The following is a 16458-nucleotide window of genomic DNA, read 5'->3' as shown; positions in this document are numbered from 1 at the left end:
AGTGTTATCTGGAGTTTAGCTTCAATTTGTTAGTGCATTTAAATCTGCTATATCTCCATCCATTCCTCTGGGGAGACTGTTCACTGCTGGGATGCAGAATAGAATTCCCTCTCTATGGGGAGTAATGGAGAGTCCGCTAGAGAGAGACCTGACTAGAAGTCAGAGGGATGGGAAGCCGGAAATAGCCCGTCTTGCCAATCTAGAGAGCTGTCAGAGCTGCTGTCAGAAGGCAGAAGAAAAGACATAGGAACCAATATTCAGGCTAGGATTTCCTAGTCGGAGGACTCTCAGGCTTACACCATTTCTCAGGGGAAGCGGTGTTACAATGCTTCCTTAGTAAACAAACTTCCCCGTGTTGTGAGTTCATTATGAGGTGACCGGGTGGGCGCACAATGACCCTGGAGGCCTCCCTGGTGGAGTTCCGCAGACGCTGGAGGTCAGAGATTAAAGGAGATGCCACAGCTCCGCCCGGACCGACTTCACCAAAGCGCAGGCGGTCAGAAGGGAGCCCAGAGCCCGAGCACCTGATCCAGGAGGAGGGTGTACCCTGGAAATGTCTCCCCGGATCTCCCTCCCGGGACAGAGGAGTAGCTGGAAGCCGATACCTGAAACTGGCGGAGAGTCTGCTAGATGACGGACCGGACAGTACACCCGAGGAGAAGAAACCGAGACCACAGGACACAAGCAGGACCCTGGTGGAGCAACTCATCAGTGACCTGGTAATGTACAGAGGAGAGGGGGATATACCATGTATACCGTATACACTATGTGCCTTAACACCCTCCAAACCAGGCTTCTCCTGTGCTGCACCCCCACCGTACCACCAGACTTCTCCTGTGCTGCACCCCCACCATACCACCAGACTTCTCCTGCGCTGCACCCCTCCACCGTACGACCAGACTTCTCCTGCACTGCACCCCTCCACCGTACGACCAGACTTCTCCTGTGCTGCACCCCCACCGTACCACCAGACTTCTCCTGCGCTGCACCCCTCCACCGTACGACCAGACTTCTCCTGCGCTGCACCCCTCCACCGTACGACCAGACTTCTCCTGCGCTGCACCCCTCCACCGTACGACCAGACTTCTCCTGCGCTGCACCCCTCCACCGTACGACCAGACTTCTCCTGCGCTGCACCCCTCCACCGTACGACCAGACTTCTCCTGCGCTGCACCCCTCCACCGTACGACCAGACTTCTCCTGCGCTGCACCCCTCCACCGTACGACCAGACTTCTCCTGCGCTGCACCCCTCCTCCGTATGACCAGACTTCTCCTGCGCTGCACCCCTGCACCGTATGACCAGACTTCTCCTGCGCTGCACCCCTGCACCGTACGACCAGACTTCTCCTGCGCTGCACCCCTCCACCGTACGACCAGACTTCTCCTGCGCTGCACCCCTCCACCGTACCACCAGACTTCTCCTGTGCTGCACCCCCACCGTACCACCAGACTTCTCCTGCGCTGCACCCCTCCACCGTACGACCAGACTTCTCCTGCACTGCACCCCTCCACCGTACGACCAGACTTCTCCTGTGCTGCACCCCCACCGTACCACCAGACTTCTCCTGCGCTGCACCCCTCCACCGTACGACCAGACTTCTCCTGCGCTGCACCCCTCCACCGTACGACCAGACTTCTCCTGCGCTGCACCCCTCCACCGTACGACCAGACTTCTCCTGCGCTGCACCCCTCCACCGTACGACCAGACTTCTCCTGCGCTGCACCCCTCCACCGTACGACCAGACTTCTCCTGCGCTGCACCCCTCCACCGTACGACCAGACTTCTCCTGCGCTGCACCCCTCCACCGTACGACCAGACTTCTCCTGCGCTGCACCCCTCCACCGTACGACCAGACTTCTCCTGCGCTGCACCCCTCCTCCGTATGACCAGACTTCTCCTGCGCTGCACCCCTGCACCGTATGACCAGACTTCTCCTGCGCTGCACCCCTGCACCGTACGACCAGACTTCTCCTGCGCTGCACCCCTCCACCGTACGACCAGACTTCTCCTGCGCTGCACCCCTCCACCGTAAGACCAGACTTCTCCTGCGCTGCACCCCTCCACCGTACGACCAGACTTCTCCTGCGCTGCACCCCTCCACCGTACGACCCAGGCTTCTCCTGTGCTGCACCCCTCCGCTCCTGTTCTGCACCCCCCACTGTACGACTAGGCTTCTCCTGTGCATCAACCCCCCGCCGTACGACCCAGGCTTCCCCTGTTCTGCAACCCCCCGCCGTACGACCCAGGCTTCCACTGTTCTGCAACCCCCCGCCGTACGACCCAGGCTTCTCCTGCTGCAGACTTCTCCTGTTCTGCACACAACCCGCCCCCCCCCCCCCCCCCCGTACGACCAGGCCTTTCCTGCTCTGTACCCCTTACTGTACGACCAGGCTTCTCCTGTGCACCCCCCCCCCCCCCCGTACGACCAGGCATCTCCTGTGCACCACCCCCCCCCCCTTAGTACGAAAAGAGTTCTCCTGTGCGCCCCCGCGTACGACCATGCTTCACCTGTGCGCCACCCCCCCGCCCTAGTACGACAAGACTTCTCCTGTGCTCCACCCCCCCCCCCAGTACGACAAGATTTCTCCTGTGCCCCCCCCCCCCCCCGAGTATGACCAGACTTCTCCTGTGCTGCACATCTCCCCCCCCCCCCTTATAATCCGTTTTCTGTGCTGCACCCCCATGTATGGTCGGAGGTCTCTTGGGAAAAGCAGTGGCTCATCTCGCTTGGATTTATGGTTCCTTCTGGTTTAGGCCAGCTACCTTCTTTAGGCAAGAAGGCTGCAGAAAATGCGCAATCAAAAATGTAACTTTTTTTCATGATTATTCTTTCTCCTCTCTGTTCTATGAACAATGGGAAGTAGCTCCCTGTGATGTTGTCAGGACTTCTGGTTGGACAGTGGGCAGGATAAGGGGACAATGTTGTATACTCTGGGCTTGTAATTATGTGATTCCAGCAGAAAAATGCTGTGTATTTTATGCAGTGTTTGTTTTTTCTTCAGGCAACTCACATGGTGCCTCTGGCTCCATCCACTTTGCTGGGCTTAGCAGACCGATCGAATGCAAAAATCTTTGTAATCAACTCTCTCTGCACCAGTACACTGTGAATGGTGGGCGGGCCCATTAGTAGAATCCTTAGTCTTTTGGGGTAAATGATGCTGAAAATCAGTCAACCCTGAAGGAAGAGGGCATCTTGTGGCAACAAAGAAGTACTGCATGGCACATCTCCAAATAGTTGCCTTTCTTCCTTTTTTAAAGCACTATTCAACTCAAAAGCAAAAACGGATTAGATTGCAGCTTACCAATTGCAGTGACTGCAATTGGTAAGTTCTCATACAAATGTAGCAGTTCGAGTGTCGAGACAAACGATTTGGAAAAAATCAAGAGATGGTGTTGCGTTCCAATAGCATAGAATGGTGTAATTGGTAAAATGTATAGATAAATGAATGTGCAAATAGACTGAAAGATAAATATTGCTATAAATGCTAAGATGAGGTGCATCCAAAGGTTAACTGAATGAATGTGCAAACAGTGCAAATAAGGTGACTCGGGTGCATAAATAAAATCACAACGTAAAGATAATAATATATGCAGTCGCAGAGGAAATCGCAGGATGGTGATATGCTCCCATCAACATGAATGACTGATTATAACTGATATACACCAATGATAGATGATGCAACTGCGACTCAGTCTAAGAGGTAATGCAATTTAATCAAAAGAAATTGCAAAGTGTGAGTGAAGTGCTGGGTGCTAAATGACATCAGCAGGTGGCAAGGTGACTTGTTGGTGAATCTTCGGTGTATGGTGACACCCGAAGGTGTGTTGGCAAATTACCTTACGGCTGCAAGGTAAGCAGCATTTAATAAAACCAATGGAATCACTCGGGGGTAGAGTGGAGACAAACGATTTACCACTGGTAGAGTTGCTTAGAAAGAAAAGCTTTTTAATTATGTATGTAAAACCTTTATCCTAAAAGGGAAAACAAAAATCTTTGGTGTAACTGCACTGTACTAAGCTGGAGCTTGGCTTCGATTTGTTAGTTTGTCTAAATCTGCTGCTGTCTGCTGTGCCTCTGTGCTCCATTTAGAGTACAACTGTGTACTGGCCAGATCACCAGGTGAAAACAGAGGGGGTAAAAAACCTAAAAAAGAAAACCAATACAGCCACCACATTTAATGACTAGTAATCTGCTATATACCATATATACTGGAGTATAAGCCGAGGCACCTAATTTTACCACAAAAAACTGGGAAAACGTATTGACTCGAGTATAGGCCTAGGGTGTCCATCTGCATGCCTCACTGTGCCCATGCCTCACTGTGCCCATGACTAGACTGACGTTTAACATTGGAGTCTATGGAAGGGGTGCCCAGTTTTGAAATATCGGTGCTCCCCAGCCGTAGGCCCCCCAGACAACAAACTTTGCACACTTGTAGAGGACAAATGGGGCTACATGTGTGCCAAGTTTGTGGTCCAGGGACCTACGACCGGCCGGTACCGGGTCCCTGAATTCACCAGAGAAATTACTGTTTACTGGGAGTCTATGGAAGGGGTGCCCGGCTTTGAAAAATCGGTGCTCCTGGACAACAAACTATTCACTTAAACCCCCTTCCTGCCCAGACCAATTTTCAGCTTTCAGCGCTGACGCATTTTGAATAACAATTGCGCGGTCATACAACACTGTACCCAAATTATATTTTTATCATTTTTTTCCCACAAATAGAGCTTTCTTTTGGTGGTATTTGATCAACTCTGTGGTTTTAATTTTTTGCGCTATAAACAAAAAAAAGACAAAAAACCTTGGGAAAAAAACCACAATATTTTTTTACTTTTTGTTATAATAATATCTAGGGTTGTCCCGATACCAGTATCGGGACCGATACCGAGTATTTGCGTAACTCCCGCAAATACCCCCGATACTAAAATAGAATACTTCGTCCCCCCCCCCCCCCGCCGCCGCAAACCCGTCGCCGCAAAGCCGCCGCCGTTAATCGGCGTGCGGGGAACAGCTTTCGTTTGAATAGCTGTATCCCCGTCGCGTATAGACACTCCCCCCTTGCGCGGGATTGGAAGGGGGAGTGTCTATACGCGGCGGGGATACAGCTATTCAAACGAAAGCTGTTCCCCGCACGCTGATTAACGGCGGCACATGCGGCATCAAGGTATGGAGGGCATGGCTGGAATGTGGGGGACATGGCTGCATTATGTGGGGGACATGGCTGCATTATGTGGGGGACATGGCTGGAATGTGGGGGACATGGCTGCAATATGTGGGGGACATGGCTGCATTTGGGGACACATTTAAAAAAAGTATCGGTATTCTGTATCGGCGAGTACATAAAAAAAAAAAAAAAAAAAGTATCTGTACTTGTACTCAGTCCTAAAAAAGTGGTATCGGGACAACCCTACTAATTACTGTATAAATGTGACTGGCAGGGAAGGGGTTAACACTAGGGGGCGAGGAAGGGGTTAAATGTATTTCCTTGTAGTGATTCTTACTGTGGGGGGAGGGGACTGACTGGGTGAGGTGACCAATCTGTGTCCCTATGTACAAGGGACACAGCATCGGTCTCCTCTCCCTGACAGGACGTGGAGCTCTGTGTTTACACACAGAGCTCCACGTCCTTGCTCTGTCACTGCCGATCGCGGGTGCCTGGCGGACATCGCGGCCGCCAGGCACGTCCATCATGTGACACGCCAGGCACAGTTTTTCTCGGCTCGGCGGCGCACACGGGGAATGTAAATAGGACGTCCACCCGGCACTTGATGGCTGCGCTGTGGACGTCTTTCGTCTACAGCGCGGGTCTCAAGTGGGTAATAGCCATAGCAACACATACCACCTCTTTACTTTGTAGCATATTATAGGAAACTTCAACATCTCTTAAAGCCTTTTGTCCAGGAAAGGGCAAAATAAACCCCCTGTGTTGTAAATTGGAGGAAAAAATTCCCTTTCGACCCCCATATCTTCTGGGCGGTCAGACTTTTGTTTTGTCCCTAAAGGGTGCAAAATTACTTTTGAGCAAGGTTAACAATGTCTTTGGCAGTTTGTGGAAAGAAAGTCCCAGATGAAAGTCTCATGCTCATAAGGAAATGTTCAGATGAAAGTCCACTCTAAGTCAGCCACCATCAGGAAATCATCTGCATCTTCCGCCCATCTAGCATGGTCATTTGCTCTGCCTGCTCCACCCCTCGATCCTCAGTACCTGAAAGAGTAATGCCCTGTACACACGATCGGATATCTGATGGAATTTAATCCGATGGATTTTTTCTTCGGATATCCGATGAAGCTGACAGCTGACTTTCATCAGTCTTGCCTACAAACCATTGGTCAAAAATCCGACCGTGTCCAAACGCGGTGACGTAAAACACTACGACGTGCTGAGAAAAATTAATTTCAATGCTTCCGAGCATGCGTTGACTTGATTCTGAGCATGAGTAGATTTCCAATCTATTTCCTCTAGGGTTGTCCCGATACCGATACTAGTATCGGTATCGGGACCGATTCCGAGTATTTGCGGGAGTACTTGTACTCCCGCAAATACCCTCGATACCGAAATAGAATACATGCACCTACCCCCTCCCCCCCCCCGCCGTTACGCCGCATACCGCCGCATCCCCTCTACCGCCGACTGGGTAATACGGGCGGGGAACATTACAGCTTTCATTTGAATAGCTGTAATGATTCGTGCCGCGTATAGACACTCCCCCTTGCTCGGGTGAACTGTCCAATCCCGAGCGAGGGGGAGTGTCTATACGCAGCGCTGCGCGAATCATTACAGCTATTCAGATGAAAGCTGTGTAATGTTCCCCGCGCGTATTAACCAGTCGGCGGCAGCGGGATGCAGGTAAGGGGGACATGGCTGGATATGGGGGGGGAGACGTGGCTGGATATGGGGGGGGAGACGTGGCTGGATATGGGGGGGGAGACGTGGCTGGATATGGGGGGGAGACGTGGCTGGATATGGGGGGGGAGACGTGGCTGGATATGGGGGGGGAGACGTGGCTGGATATGGGGGGGGAGACGTGGCTGGATATGGGGGGGAGACGTGGCTGGATATGGGGGGGGAGACGTGGCTGGATATGGGGGGGGAGACGTGGCTGCATTTGTGGGGGGACATGGCTGCATTTGTGGGGGGACATGGCTGCATTTGTGGGGGGACATGGCTGCATTTGTGGGGGGACATGGCTGCATATGGGGGGGACATGGCTGCATTTGTGGGGGGACATGGCTGCATTTGGGGACACATTTAAAAAAAAGTATCGGTATTCGGTATCGGCGAGTACTTGAAAAAAGTATCGGTACTTGTACTCAGTCCTAAAAAAGTGGTATCGGGACAACCCTAATTTCCTCTCTAGGGACCCCCACCTTAAAGCGGAGGTTCATCCTAAAAAACTACTTTCTACCATGCCATGCAGCATACTAGCGTCGGCTACAGTATGCCTTTTATTTTTATTTTTTTGCGCTACTCACTGTGTTATCCAATAGTTTCGTTTTAGACACCCGCGGGGAATAGGCGTTCCTATCAAGAGGGGAACACGATTGACGGCCGGCTATGGCGCGTCACGCTTCCCGAAAATAGCCGGAGTAGGTCTCGGCTCTTCACGGCTCCTGCGCACAGACTAGGAGCTGACTGCGCAGGCGCCGTGAAGAGCCAAGTCCTATTTCGGCTATTTTCGGGAAGCGTGACGCGCCATAGCTGGCCGTCAATCACGTTCCCCTCTTGATAGGAACGGGGAGTCTGAAACGGATTACACAGTGAGTACAGCGGAAAAAAAATAAAATAAATGCATACTGTAGCTGACGCTAGTATGCTGCATGGCATGATAGATGGAAAAAAAGTTTTTTTTTTAGGGTGAACCCCCGCTTTAAGTAAATCAATCCATGTGTCTCCTGGAGAACATAGGCCTTGCATTCCTTGTATTTGACTCAACTCTGCCATTTGAGCTGATCAAATCCTCAGCTTCCTGCTTATGGGAAGTAACCGTGGCACATGTCCTACTTCTGCTTACAGGCTTTGGGCCTTTGTCCTTTGTTAGGGCATCATTAGACTTGTTTATGAGGGCTGCACACCGCTTATTCAAATCTTCAGCTCGGCCTACAGGGGTTTGAACACACTTCAAAGCCCCACTGCAGGTTTAACTTTGATTACTCTACTTTCTAAATCTTTTTTGCCTTGCTTGCAGTTTCTTCAAAAAACACTTGGATGCTACTTCAAGCTGCTTCTTTTAGTAAATCTTTCTAATTCTGCCTTTTGCCTATTTTCAGATTAAATCCGTATAGCATGCAGGAAGTGTAAACCAAACACAGCAACTGCCCACATCTCTCCCTTACTGAACCCAATACTTTTAAGACTAAAATCTGAGGAAAGATCAGAGACTTCATCCCTCCCAAGCTTTGTTCAAAAGAGAAGCATATCCAGCCAGCTTCTTTACAACAGACATCCACTGACTATCTGTGGCCCAGGTAGGAAGGGTGCACACCTTCAAGTCCTCCTGGACACCACAAACATTTGCAGCCTTATGCCCCGTACACACCATCATTTTATGTGATGAAAAAAAACGACATTTTCTGTGAAGTAAAAAACAACGTTTTTGAAACTTCAATTTTCAAAGACGATTTTGCCTACACACCATCGTTTTTTTCTCAATGTTCTAGCAAAGTGAGGTTACGTTCACCACTTTTTTCCATTGAAGCTCGCTTCATAACTTGCTTCTGGGCATGCGCGGGTTTAAAAACGTTGTTTTAAACGTCGTTTTTTGCTACACACGGTTAATTTCTGTGAAACAAAAAACGACGTTTTGAAAAACGACACATAAAATTTAAGCATGCTTCAATTTTTTTTTGGTTGTTTTCCACAAGACATAAAACTTTGTTTTCCCCCACACACGGTCATTTAAATTCACGTTTTTAAAAATGTCGTTTTTTTCTATCACATAAAGTGATGGTGTGTACGCGGCATTACTCTTCCTAAACAGTGTATGCAGCATTTCCCCCCAGTACAAGCAACAAAACACACCACAGAAAACAGGTCTGCTTCAGTTGAGCTTTGAGTGCAAATCTAGGCCACGAGCCCCCAAATGGTTTGCTTTGCGTCTATCTATTTAAAGTTCTTGCAGTAAAACCAAGGAAGCTTAGACTTCTGTATTGTATCAAAGCTTTACTAAACAGGAAAAACTGCACATACAACTGTAGAATACACAATACAACACAACTCCTATGCATTAAGTAAACTAAACTGTTACTCAACTTAGGGTTTAAGATTTAAAGGGGTTGTAAAGGTAAATGTTTTTTCACCTTAATGCATCCTATGCATTAAGGTGAAAAAACATCAGACGGTACCGCCCCCCGTACCCCCATTTGACTTACCTGCCCCCTTCGAAAGTCCCGCGCGCGTCCACGTGATCCTCTTCGGTTCCCAGCCTGGCCGTTCATTGGCTAGGCTGGACTGATTGATAGAAGTTCAGCCATTGGCTTGCGCTGCTGTCAATCACAGCGGATGACGTGGCACAACGGGGGGCGGGGCCGTGTGATACAGTCAGCGGCTATGCCCGCCGCTGTATCACGGGAGCGCGCTCGCAAAAGTTTTCCAACCATGCAAGCTCGCTCGCATGAAGGTGGAAAGCTTTTGCGAGGAGGACCCGAGACAGCCGCTGAGGGACCCCAGAAGACAGTGTTAGGGGACACTCTGTGCAAAACGAGTTGCACAGTGGAGGTAAGTATAACATGTTTGTTATTTAAAAAATGTTTGCCTTTAGTGTTTATTTAATGTCCTTCTTGGTTCCTTGCGTCCAACCCAAGACTTCTCAAAAGTTCTCGAGCTCCTGGCATCCATGTCTTCCTCTTCGTCCTTCCAAACACATCTTTTGTCCGACCACATGTTTCTTTCAAAAGACCCCAACCCCCTCCCACCAACTTCCTGTAAACCAACTTCCTCTCTTGGCTCCAAAACCTACCCAACTGGTTTATTTACATACCAATGGAGGGGAAGAGCCTCTGTAAACCTATGCTCTTTAAAGTCTAACTCTATAATATTCTTAAAGTGACTATTTTTAGCCATAGCAACACATATATGGACTCCCATATTGATCCTTCTCAACTAAAGCCCTACAAAAAAAGAAAAAATGAAATATTTTTGAAAAGACATAAGACAACAGTGCATATAAAAAGTCTACATGCCCCTGTTTCTGTGATGTAAAAAAATGAGACCAGATAAATTATTTCAGAACGTATTTCCACCTTTTAATGTGACCTATAAACTATACAACTCGGGTTTAACAACAAACTGAAATCTTTTAGGTGGAGGGAAGTAAAAAAATTTAAAATATGGTTGCATAAGTGTGCACATGCTTAAACTAATACTTTGAAGCACCTTTTGATTTTATTACAGCACTCAGTCTTTTTGGGTATGAGTCTATCGGCATGACACATCTTGACTTTGCCCACTCTTCTTTGCAAAATTATTCCAAAACTGTCATATTGCGAGGGCATCATCCCACAGATTTTAGTTGGATTCAGGTCCGGGCTCTGGCTTGGCAATTCCAAAACTTTAATCTTCTTCTGGTGAAGCCATTCCTTTGTTTTGGATGTATGCTTTGGGTCGTTGTCATGATGAAAGATGAAGTTCCTCTTCATGTGCAGCTTTCGAGCAAAAACTTGACGGTTTGTGCCAATTTTGACTGGTATTTGGAACTGTTCATAATTCCCTCTACCTTGACTAAGGCCCCTGTCCCAGATGAAGAAAAACATTCCCAAGGCATGATGCTTCCACCACCATGCTTCACTGTGGGTATGGTGTTCTTTTGGGGATGTGCAGTGTTGTTTTTGCACCAAACCTATCTTTTGGAAATACGGCCAAAAAGTTCAACCTTGGTTTCATCAGACCATAACGCACTTTCCCACATGCTTCTGGGAGACTTCAGATGTATTTTTGCAAAACTTAGTCAGGCTTGGATGATTTTCTTCATAAGAAAATGCTTCTGTCTTGCCACTCTTCCCCATAGCCAAGACATATGAAGAATATGGGAGATTGTTGTCACATGTACCACACAGCCAGTACTTGCCAGATATTCCTGCAGCTCCTTTAAAGTGTTTAACCCCCAAAAATGATGTTCTGGTACCTTTAAAGCAGATTACACAGTGCTTGTGCTATGTAATCTGCCTGCTCTAAATAAAAATAAAAAATGATTCCCCTGTATCCCCTCTCTAAACAGACCACGGAAATCAGGGCAGCTTCACTCTGATCACCGTGGTCCTAATTGCGACCCTCCATCTTAAGCTGCTGTTCCCTCTAATCTCTTCTCTCCCCCCTCACCCCCTTCTTCCTGTATGTCAGCTTGTGTCTCCGTCTCCAACCCCCCCCCCCCCTGCCGCTTCTAGTAAACTTTCTTATCCTGGCAGAACACGCTGCATTATTCTTTTAGAAAAACTAGCACTGTAAATACCGTTTTAGCAATGTCTTCAGGCCGGTCACATGACACATATTCGGTTTTCTTAGCTACTGCAGGAGAGGCTGAGTGGCCATGTGATCTCCCCAGCTGATGTCAGAGGAAGGTCATGCCCCCTCCTGCAGTATCCATCCATCGGAGCTGTACAGCGGCTGCGAGTCATGTGGCCTGAAGATAGCTCTAAATAGGTACTTACAGTGCTTGTTCTATAAAACAGGTAGTGTGCTCTGCCAGGCTCTAATGGAGAGTCTGATAACAAATGCCCAGGAAAAAAACAAGCCTACTTACCGACCAGCTCGCAGACAACCAATTGACCTGTCTAACAGTATGCGTTAAAAACGAGTTTTGTCTGCACGCATTTGCAAACGCATGCGTTAGCCACTGAGCCACGTCACGGCACCCTGGAATCTGTGGTCCTAACGTTTAGTGATAGGACCGCAGATTCCAGGGTGCCGTGACGTGGCTCTGTGGCTCACGCTTGCAAATACGTGCGGACAAAACCCCTGTTTTTAACGCATACTGTAGATAGGTTAATTGGTTGTCTGCGAGCTGGTCGGTAAGTAGGCTTGTTTTTTTCCTGGGCATTCCCCAGGCATTTGTTATCTGTTTTAGCCTTCCAATGCAATCCAACTTGATGACAGTCTTCTCTGTGTTCCATGGGATATCTAATGCCTTGGAAATTCTTTTGTACTCTTCTCCTGACTGATACCTTTTAAACAACGAGATCCCTCTGATGCTTTGGAAGCTCTTTCTGCGGACCATGGCTTTTGCTGTAGGATATGACTAAGAAAATATCAGGAAAGACCTACTACAACAGCTGAACTTTGTTTTAGGTTAATCAGAAGCACTTTAAATGATGGCAGGTGTGTACTGACTCCTATTTAACATGAGTTTGAATGTGATTGCTTAATTCTGAACACAGCTACATCCCCAATTATAAGAGGGTGTGCACACTTATGCAACCACATTAGGCCTCTTTCACACGGAGCGGACCGTTTTTGTGTCCGCTCCGTGTGTGTCAGTCGGCTCAGCGGGGATCATCCGTAATGCCCGCTGAGCTGTCGGCGGACCCCGCACAATGTGCAGAGACCGCCCTGTCTCTCCTCTGCTCTCCCCTATGGGGAATCGGATGAAGACGGACCATCTGTCCGTCTTCATCCGATCCGTTCCGCCGGACGGAACAAAAATAGGGTTTTCTTCCGACGGACGGAAAAAAAAAAAGCTTTCAGTTTCAACTGAGTTGTAGTTTATAGGTCACATTAAAGGTGGAAAAAGTTCTAAAATTATTCATCTTTGTCTCCATTGTTTTACATCCCTTAAACCTGACATTTTAACAGGGGTGTGTACACTTTTTTTATATCCACTGTAGGTTTGCTAACTGCATTTTTCTTGATGTCTAGCCATCCAAATGGAATGTGAAGCGGTCACTGATTCCTCGTGTTCATATAGGGTCTGCCACATTGAACAAAGATTTTTAGATGTAGGCTCATGTTGAAGACCTATTTTCAAACATTAACTCATCTAATTTAAATCCAGTTTGTTTCACTTTAAGTAAGATAGATTATATATATATATATATATATATATATATATATATATATATATATATATATATATATATATATATATATATATATATATATATATATATATATATATATATATATATATATATATATATATATATATATAATTTTGCAGTAAAAGTACATTTTGTGGACAGTGCTCCTTCTTCCCCCTTCTTTTTTTTTTTTTTAATAATATCATTACCTCTCATGCTTTGTGCAAATTTCCTGACAAGAGTCTAAAATGTGACTTTCCAAAGAGCCACATCATTAACTAGAATCTAAAATTAATATTTTAATGTTTGTCTGTGTGTTCTTAATTGGCCTGGCAATACTAAAGAGTTGTTTAGCCAAAGTCTGAAGCTAGCAGTGGAGAAGCTTTGTAATCGCCAAGTCAACAGGCTTTGATTACATAAATTAAGCAGTTAATTTGAGCCTGCTCCCATTTGCTTTAAATGGATAACAAACGTCTGTGCTTAGCTCTGGCTGCATAGAGAGTGTGCTTGCTGTGCTTAAATAGCAGATCCTAAAAACAAAGCAGCCAAACTGGTTCCTCATTTCATACTAATTTATGGGTCTTGTGGTCAGTCATCCCTTTGTTTCAAGCCACATGTAATTCATAGAGACCACAGAGTGCAGTATGGCAGCACCAAACCAAATCGGTAGCACAGCTAACCCTCCCAGTGGCATTTGCCAGCTTGTATTTTGATTGTCGAAGATTTGGGAGCTACATCAAAGTTTTGGATGATGATCAGTGTTGCCTTGAAAAACCTATGGTGATTAAAAATAAAGTTGCTATTAACTCCTTGAGTGGATACATATTGGCAATTGGTGAATAGAAAACTGCATGTGGTATACGCATAACCAATATACCATTGGCCTTTTTTGTTTGAAATGCCCCAATTCTTTGCACACTAGATTTTAATTTATGAAGACAGTAAAAATAGGATTCTATAATAGTACTTTGTTTGCTTTTTATTGCCCTGATGCAACTTTTTGGAGAAGTTTAGCTGCCATCAATTTCAATCTATAGAAAAGATTTTTTTTCTCTAGATGAACTCTATAAAGTGTTTTGAATAAAAATAACCATAAAAAAGGTGGGAGTCCCAACACTTCACTTACTACATAGTGAAACCTTTAAATCGTGGATTAGGATTTTTTTTTTTTTTTTAATTCCCAGTTAGCAGTACAAGTTTACGTTGGGTCTGAAGAATTGAAAAAGGCGGGAAAAATATCAGTTGAGTTTAAAAGTAAAATGAAGACTGCTGCATCTACAAAGCACCAAGTAGTCGTTTGGAGATCAGCCAAATGTGTGGGTTTTCCGCTGTATCGTAATAAATCTAGCATTATTCAAAGCTTCACGTTAATCTGTATAACAAGAATATTTTGCTGCTGAAAACCAGTCTAGTACATAATCTTCCCAGTTTTACTTGTTTGTGTACTCCCAGCTAGAATCACAAATCTTTGTGGTTCAGTCATTTAGCGTATAAAAAGAAAAACTGTATGTTTCCCCGAAAAAGACTGGGGCCGGGATTCAGGTACATTGGCGCTTCTTTGTGCCGGCGTAGTGCATCTTATATGCGCTACGCCGGCGTAACATTGAGAGGCAAGCTGAGAATTCACAAAGCACTTGCTCCCATATTTACGCCAGCGTAGCGTAAATAGGCGGGCGTAAGCCTGCCTAATTCAAAGTAGGCAGGTAGTGGGCGTGTTGTATTAAAATTAACCGTGACCCCATGTAAATGAATGGCCGTATGAACGGCGCATGCTCAGAATCACGTTGCATATACTCCCTAATATACGACGCCTCAATGCGTACGACGTGAACGTAACCTACGCCCAGCCCCATTCACGTACGTCTTATGTAAACAACGTAAAATACGACGGCTGTTTCGACGTTTCCGACGTCCATACCTTAACATGACTTACCCCTGCTTTATGAGGGGTAAACTTACGCCGGACGTACACCTTACGTAAACGGCATAGAATACGGCGACGGGCGTAAGTACATTCGTGAATCGGCGTATCTTGCTCATTTACATATTCAACGCGTAAATCAATGGAAGCGCCCCTTGCGGCCAGCGCAAATATGCGCCCAAGATATAACGGCGTAGGAGACTTACGTCGGTCGGATGGAGCCAGAATTCAGGCGTATCTGGTTTCAAGAATACGGCGCATAGATACGACGGCGCATCCATGGACTTATGCGGCGTATAACAAGATACGTCGCCGTAAGTCGTTCATGAATCCCGGCCTGGGTCTTTTATATTAATTTTGGCTACAAAAAACACACTAGGGCAGGGCTTGACAAATTTGCTTGGAATCTGAGCCAGCTAAAGAAGTTAGGAGCCAGTCTTTCGGCTGCTGATTTTCCAGCATGCTCGTCTGACAGAAGCCAGCCGAACAGCCGGTTTCTTTCATACCTAGTGCCATACACACAGGCTGAATGGCAGACATTTTTTTTTACCTGGCCGATGTTGCCTGACATTCAGCCTGTGTGTACTTGGCTTGATGATGTGATGGGCAGCAGCTCACTAGGAAGGGACAGTGCAGCAAGGTTACAACTGTAGCATGAATATCAGTATCCCGTGAAAGACCTCCTGCCGCTACTGCGCATGCGCCGGTTTCAGACAAAAGAAACAGAGTGCCGAGCTGCTCACGACGAATACAGCTCGGATTAACCCCTCACACGCCGATCGATCGGCTACACACAGGAAGACATGAGCTCCATCTTGATCAGGGGTCTCCAAACTGCGGCCCAGGGCCTTGTCTGGCCCATGTGGCACTATTCCTCCCACTGATATAAGGAACTATCACTCCCACTCACACCAACACTGGGGGTATTATTTATTCTATGGATACCAATGATGGTATCCTATTCCTCCTGCTAATAGGGGCACTACTCTCCTATTGACCACCAACCCTGAGGCCATATTTATTCCCACTGATGATGGGTCTGACATTTTCTGATCCTGTTAGCCACAATCCGGCCCCCCTAAAGTCTGAAGGAAAATAAACTGGCCCTTTGTTTGAAAAAGTTTGGAGACCCCTGATCTAGATGACAGCAGCTGCGGGACATGGCGAGGGCTTACGGCAGACACATAGGCTGGTTGCGAGGATGGGACAGCAACAAGCTGTGTCACATACACACAGGCTGGATGCGGGCACACCATGCATAACACAGGGGGCACACCATGCATATCACAGGCTGGATGGTTGGCACAGGGGGCACACCATGCATATCACAGGCTGGATGGTTGGCACAGGGGGCACACCATGGATAGCACAGGCTGGATGGTTGGCACAGAGGGAACACCATAGATATCACAGGGGGCACACCTTGGATGTCACAGGATGGCTGCATGGCACAGGGGGCCTACCATAGATATTGTGCTATCCATGGTGTGCCCCCTGTGCCAACCATCCAGCCTGTGATATCCATG

General features: G+C 47.3%; 1 protein-coding gene across 1 annotated transcript in view; it reads left to right on the top strand.

Moving 5' to 3' along the window:
- The first annotated feature begins 206 nt into the window (after positions 1-206).
- Positions 207-16458, top strand: part of FBXW8 (F-box and WD repeat domain containing 8) — a 173525-nt gene continuing 157273 nt past the window's right edge. Inside the window, exon 1 of the mRNA XM_040345962.1 lies at positions 207-719. Coding sequence (XP_040201896.1) covers positions 393-719 — 327 coding nt within the window. The 5' untranslated portion in view covers positions 207-392. The remainder of the gene's footprint in view (positions 720-16458) is intronic.

Source organism: Rana temporaria, chromosome 1 (genome assembly GCF_905171775.1).
Source record: "Rana temporaria chromosome 1, aRanTem1.1, whole genome shotgun sequence".
NCBI classification, from domain to species: domain Eukaryota; kingdom Metazoa; phylum Chordata; class Amphibia; order Anura; family Ranidae; genus Rana; species Rana temporaria.
Note: the sequence above shows the minus strand (reverse complement) of the source record. Positions and strands in the feature narration are given on the sequence as shown.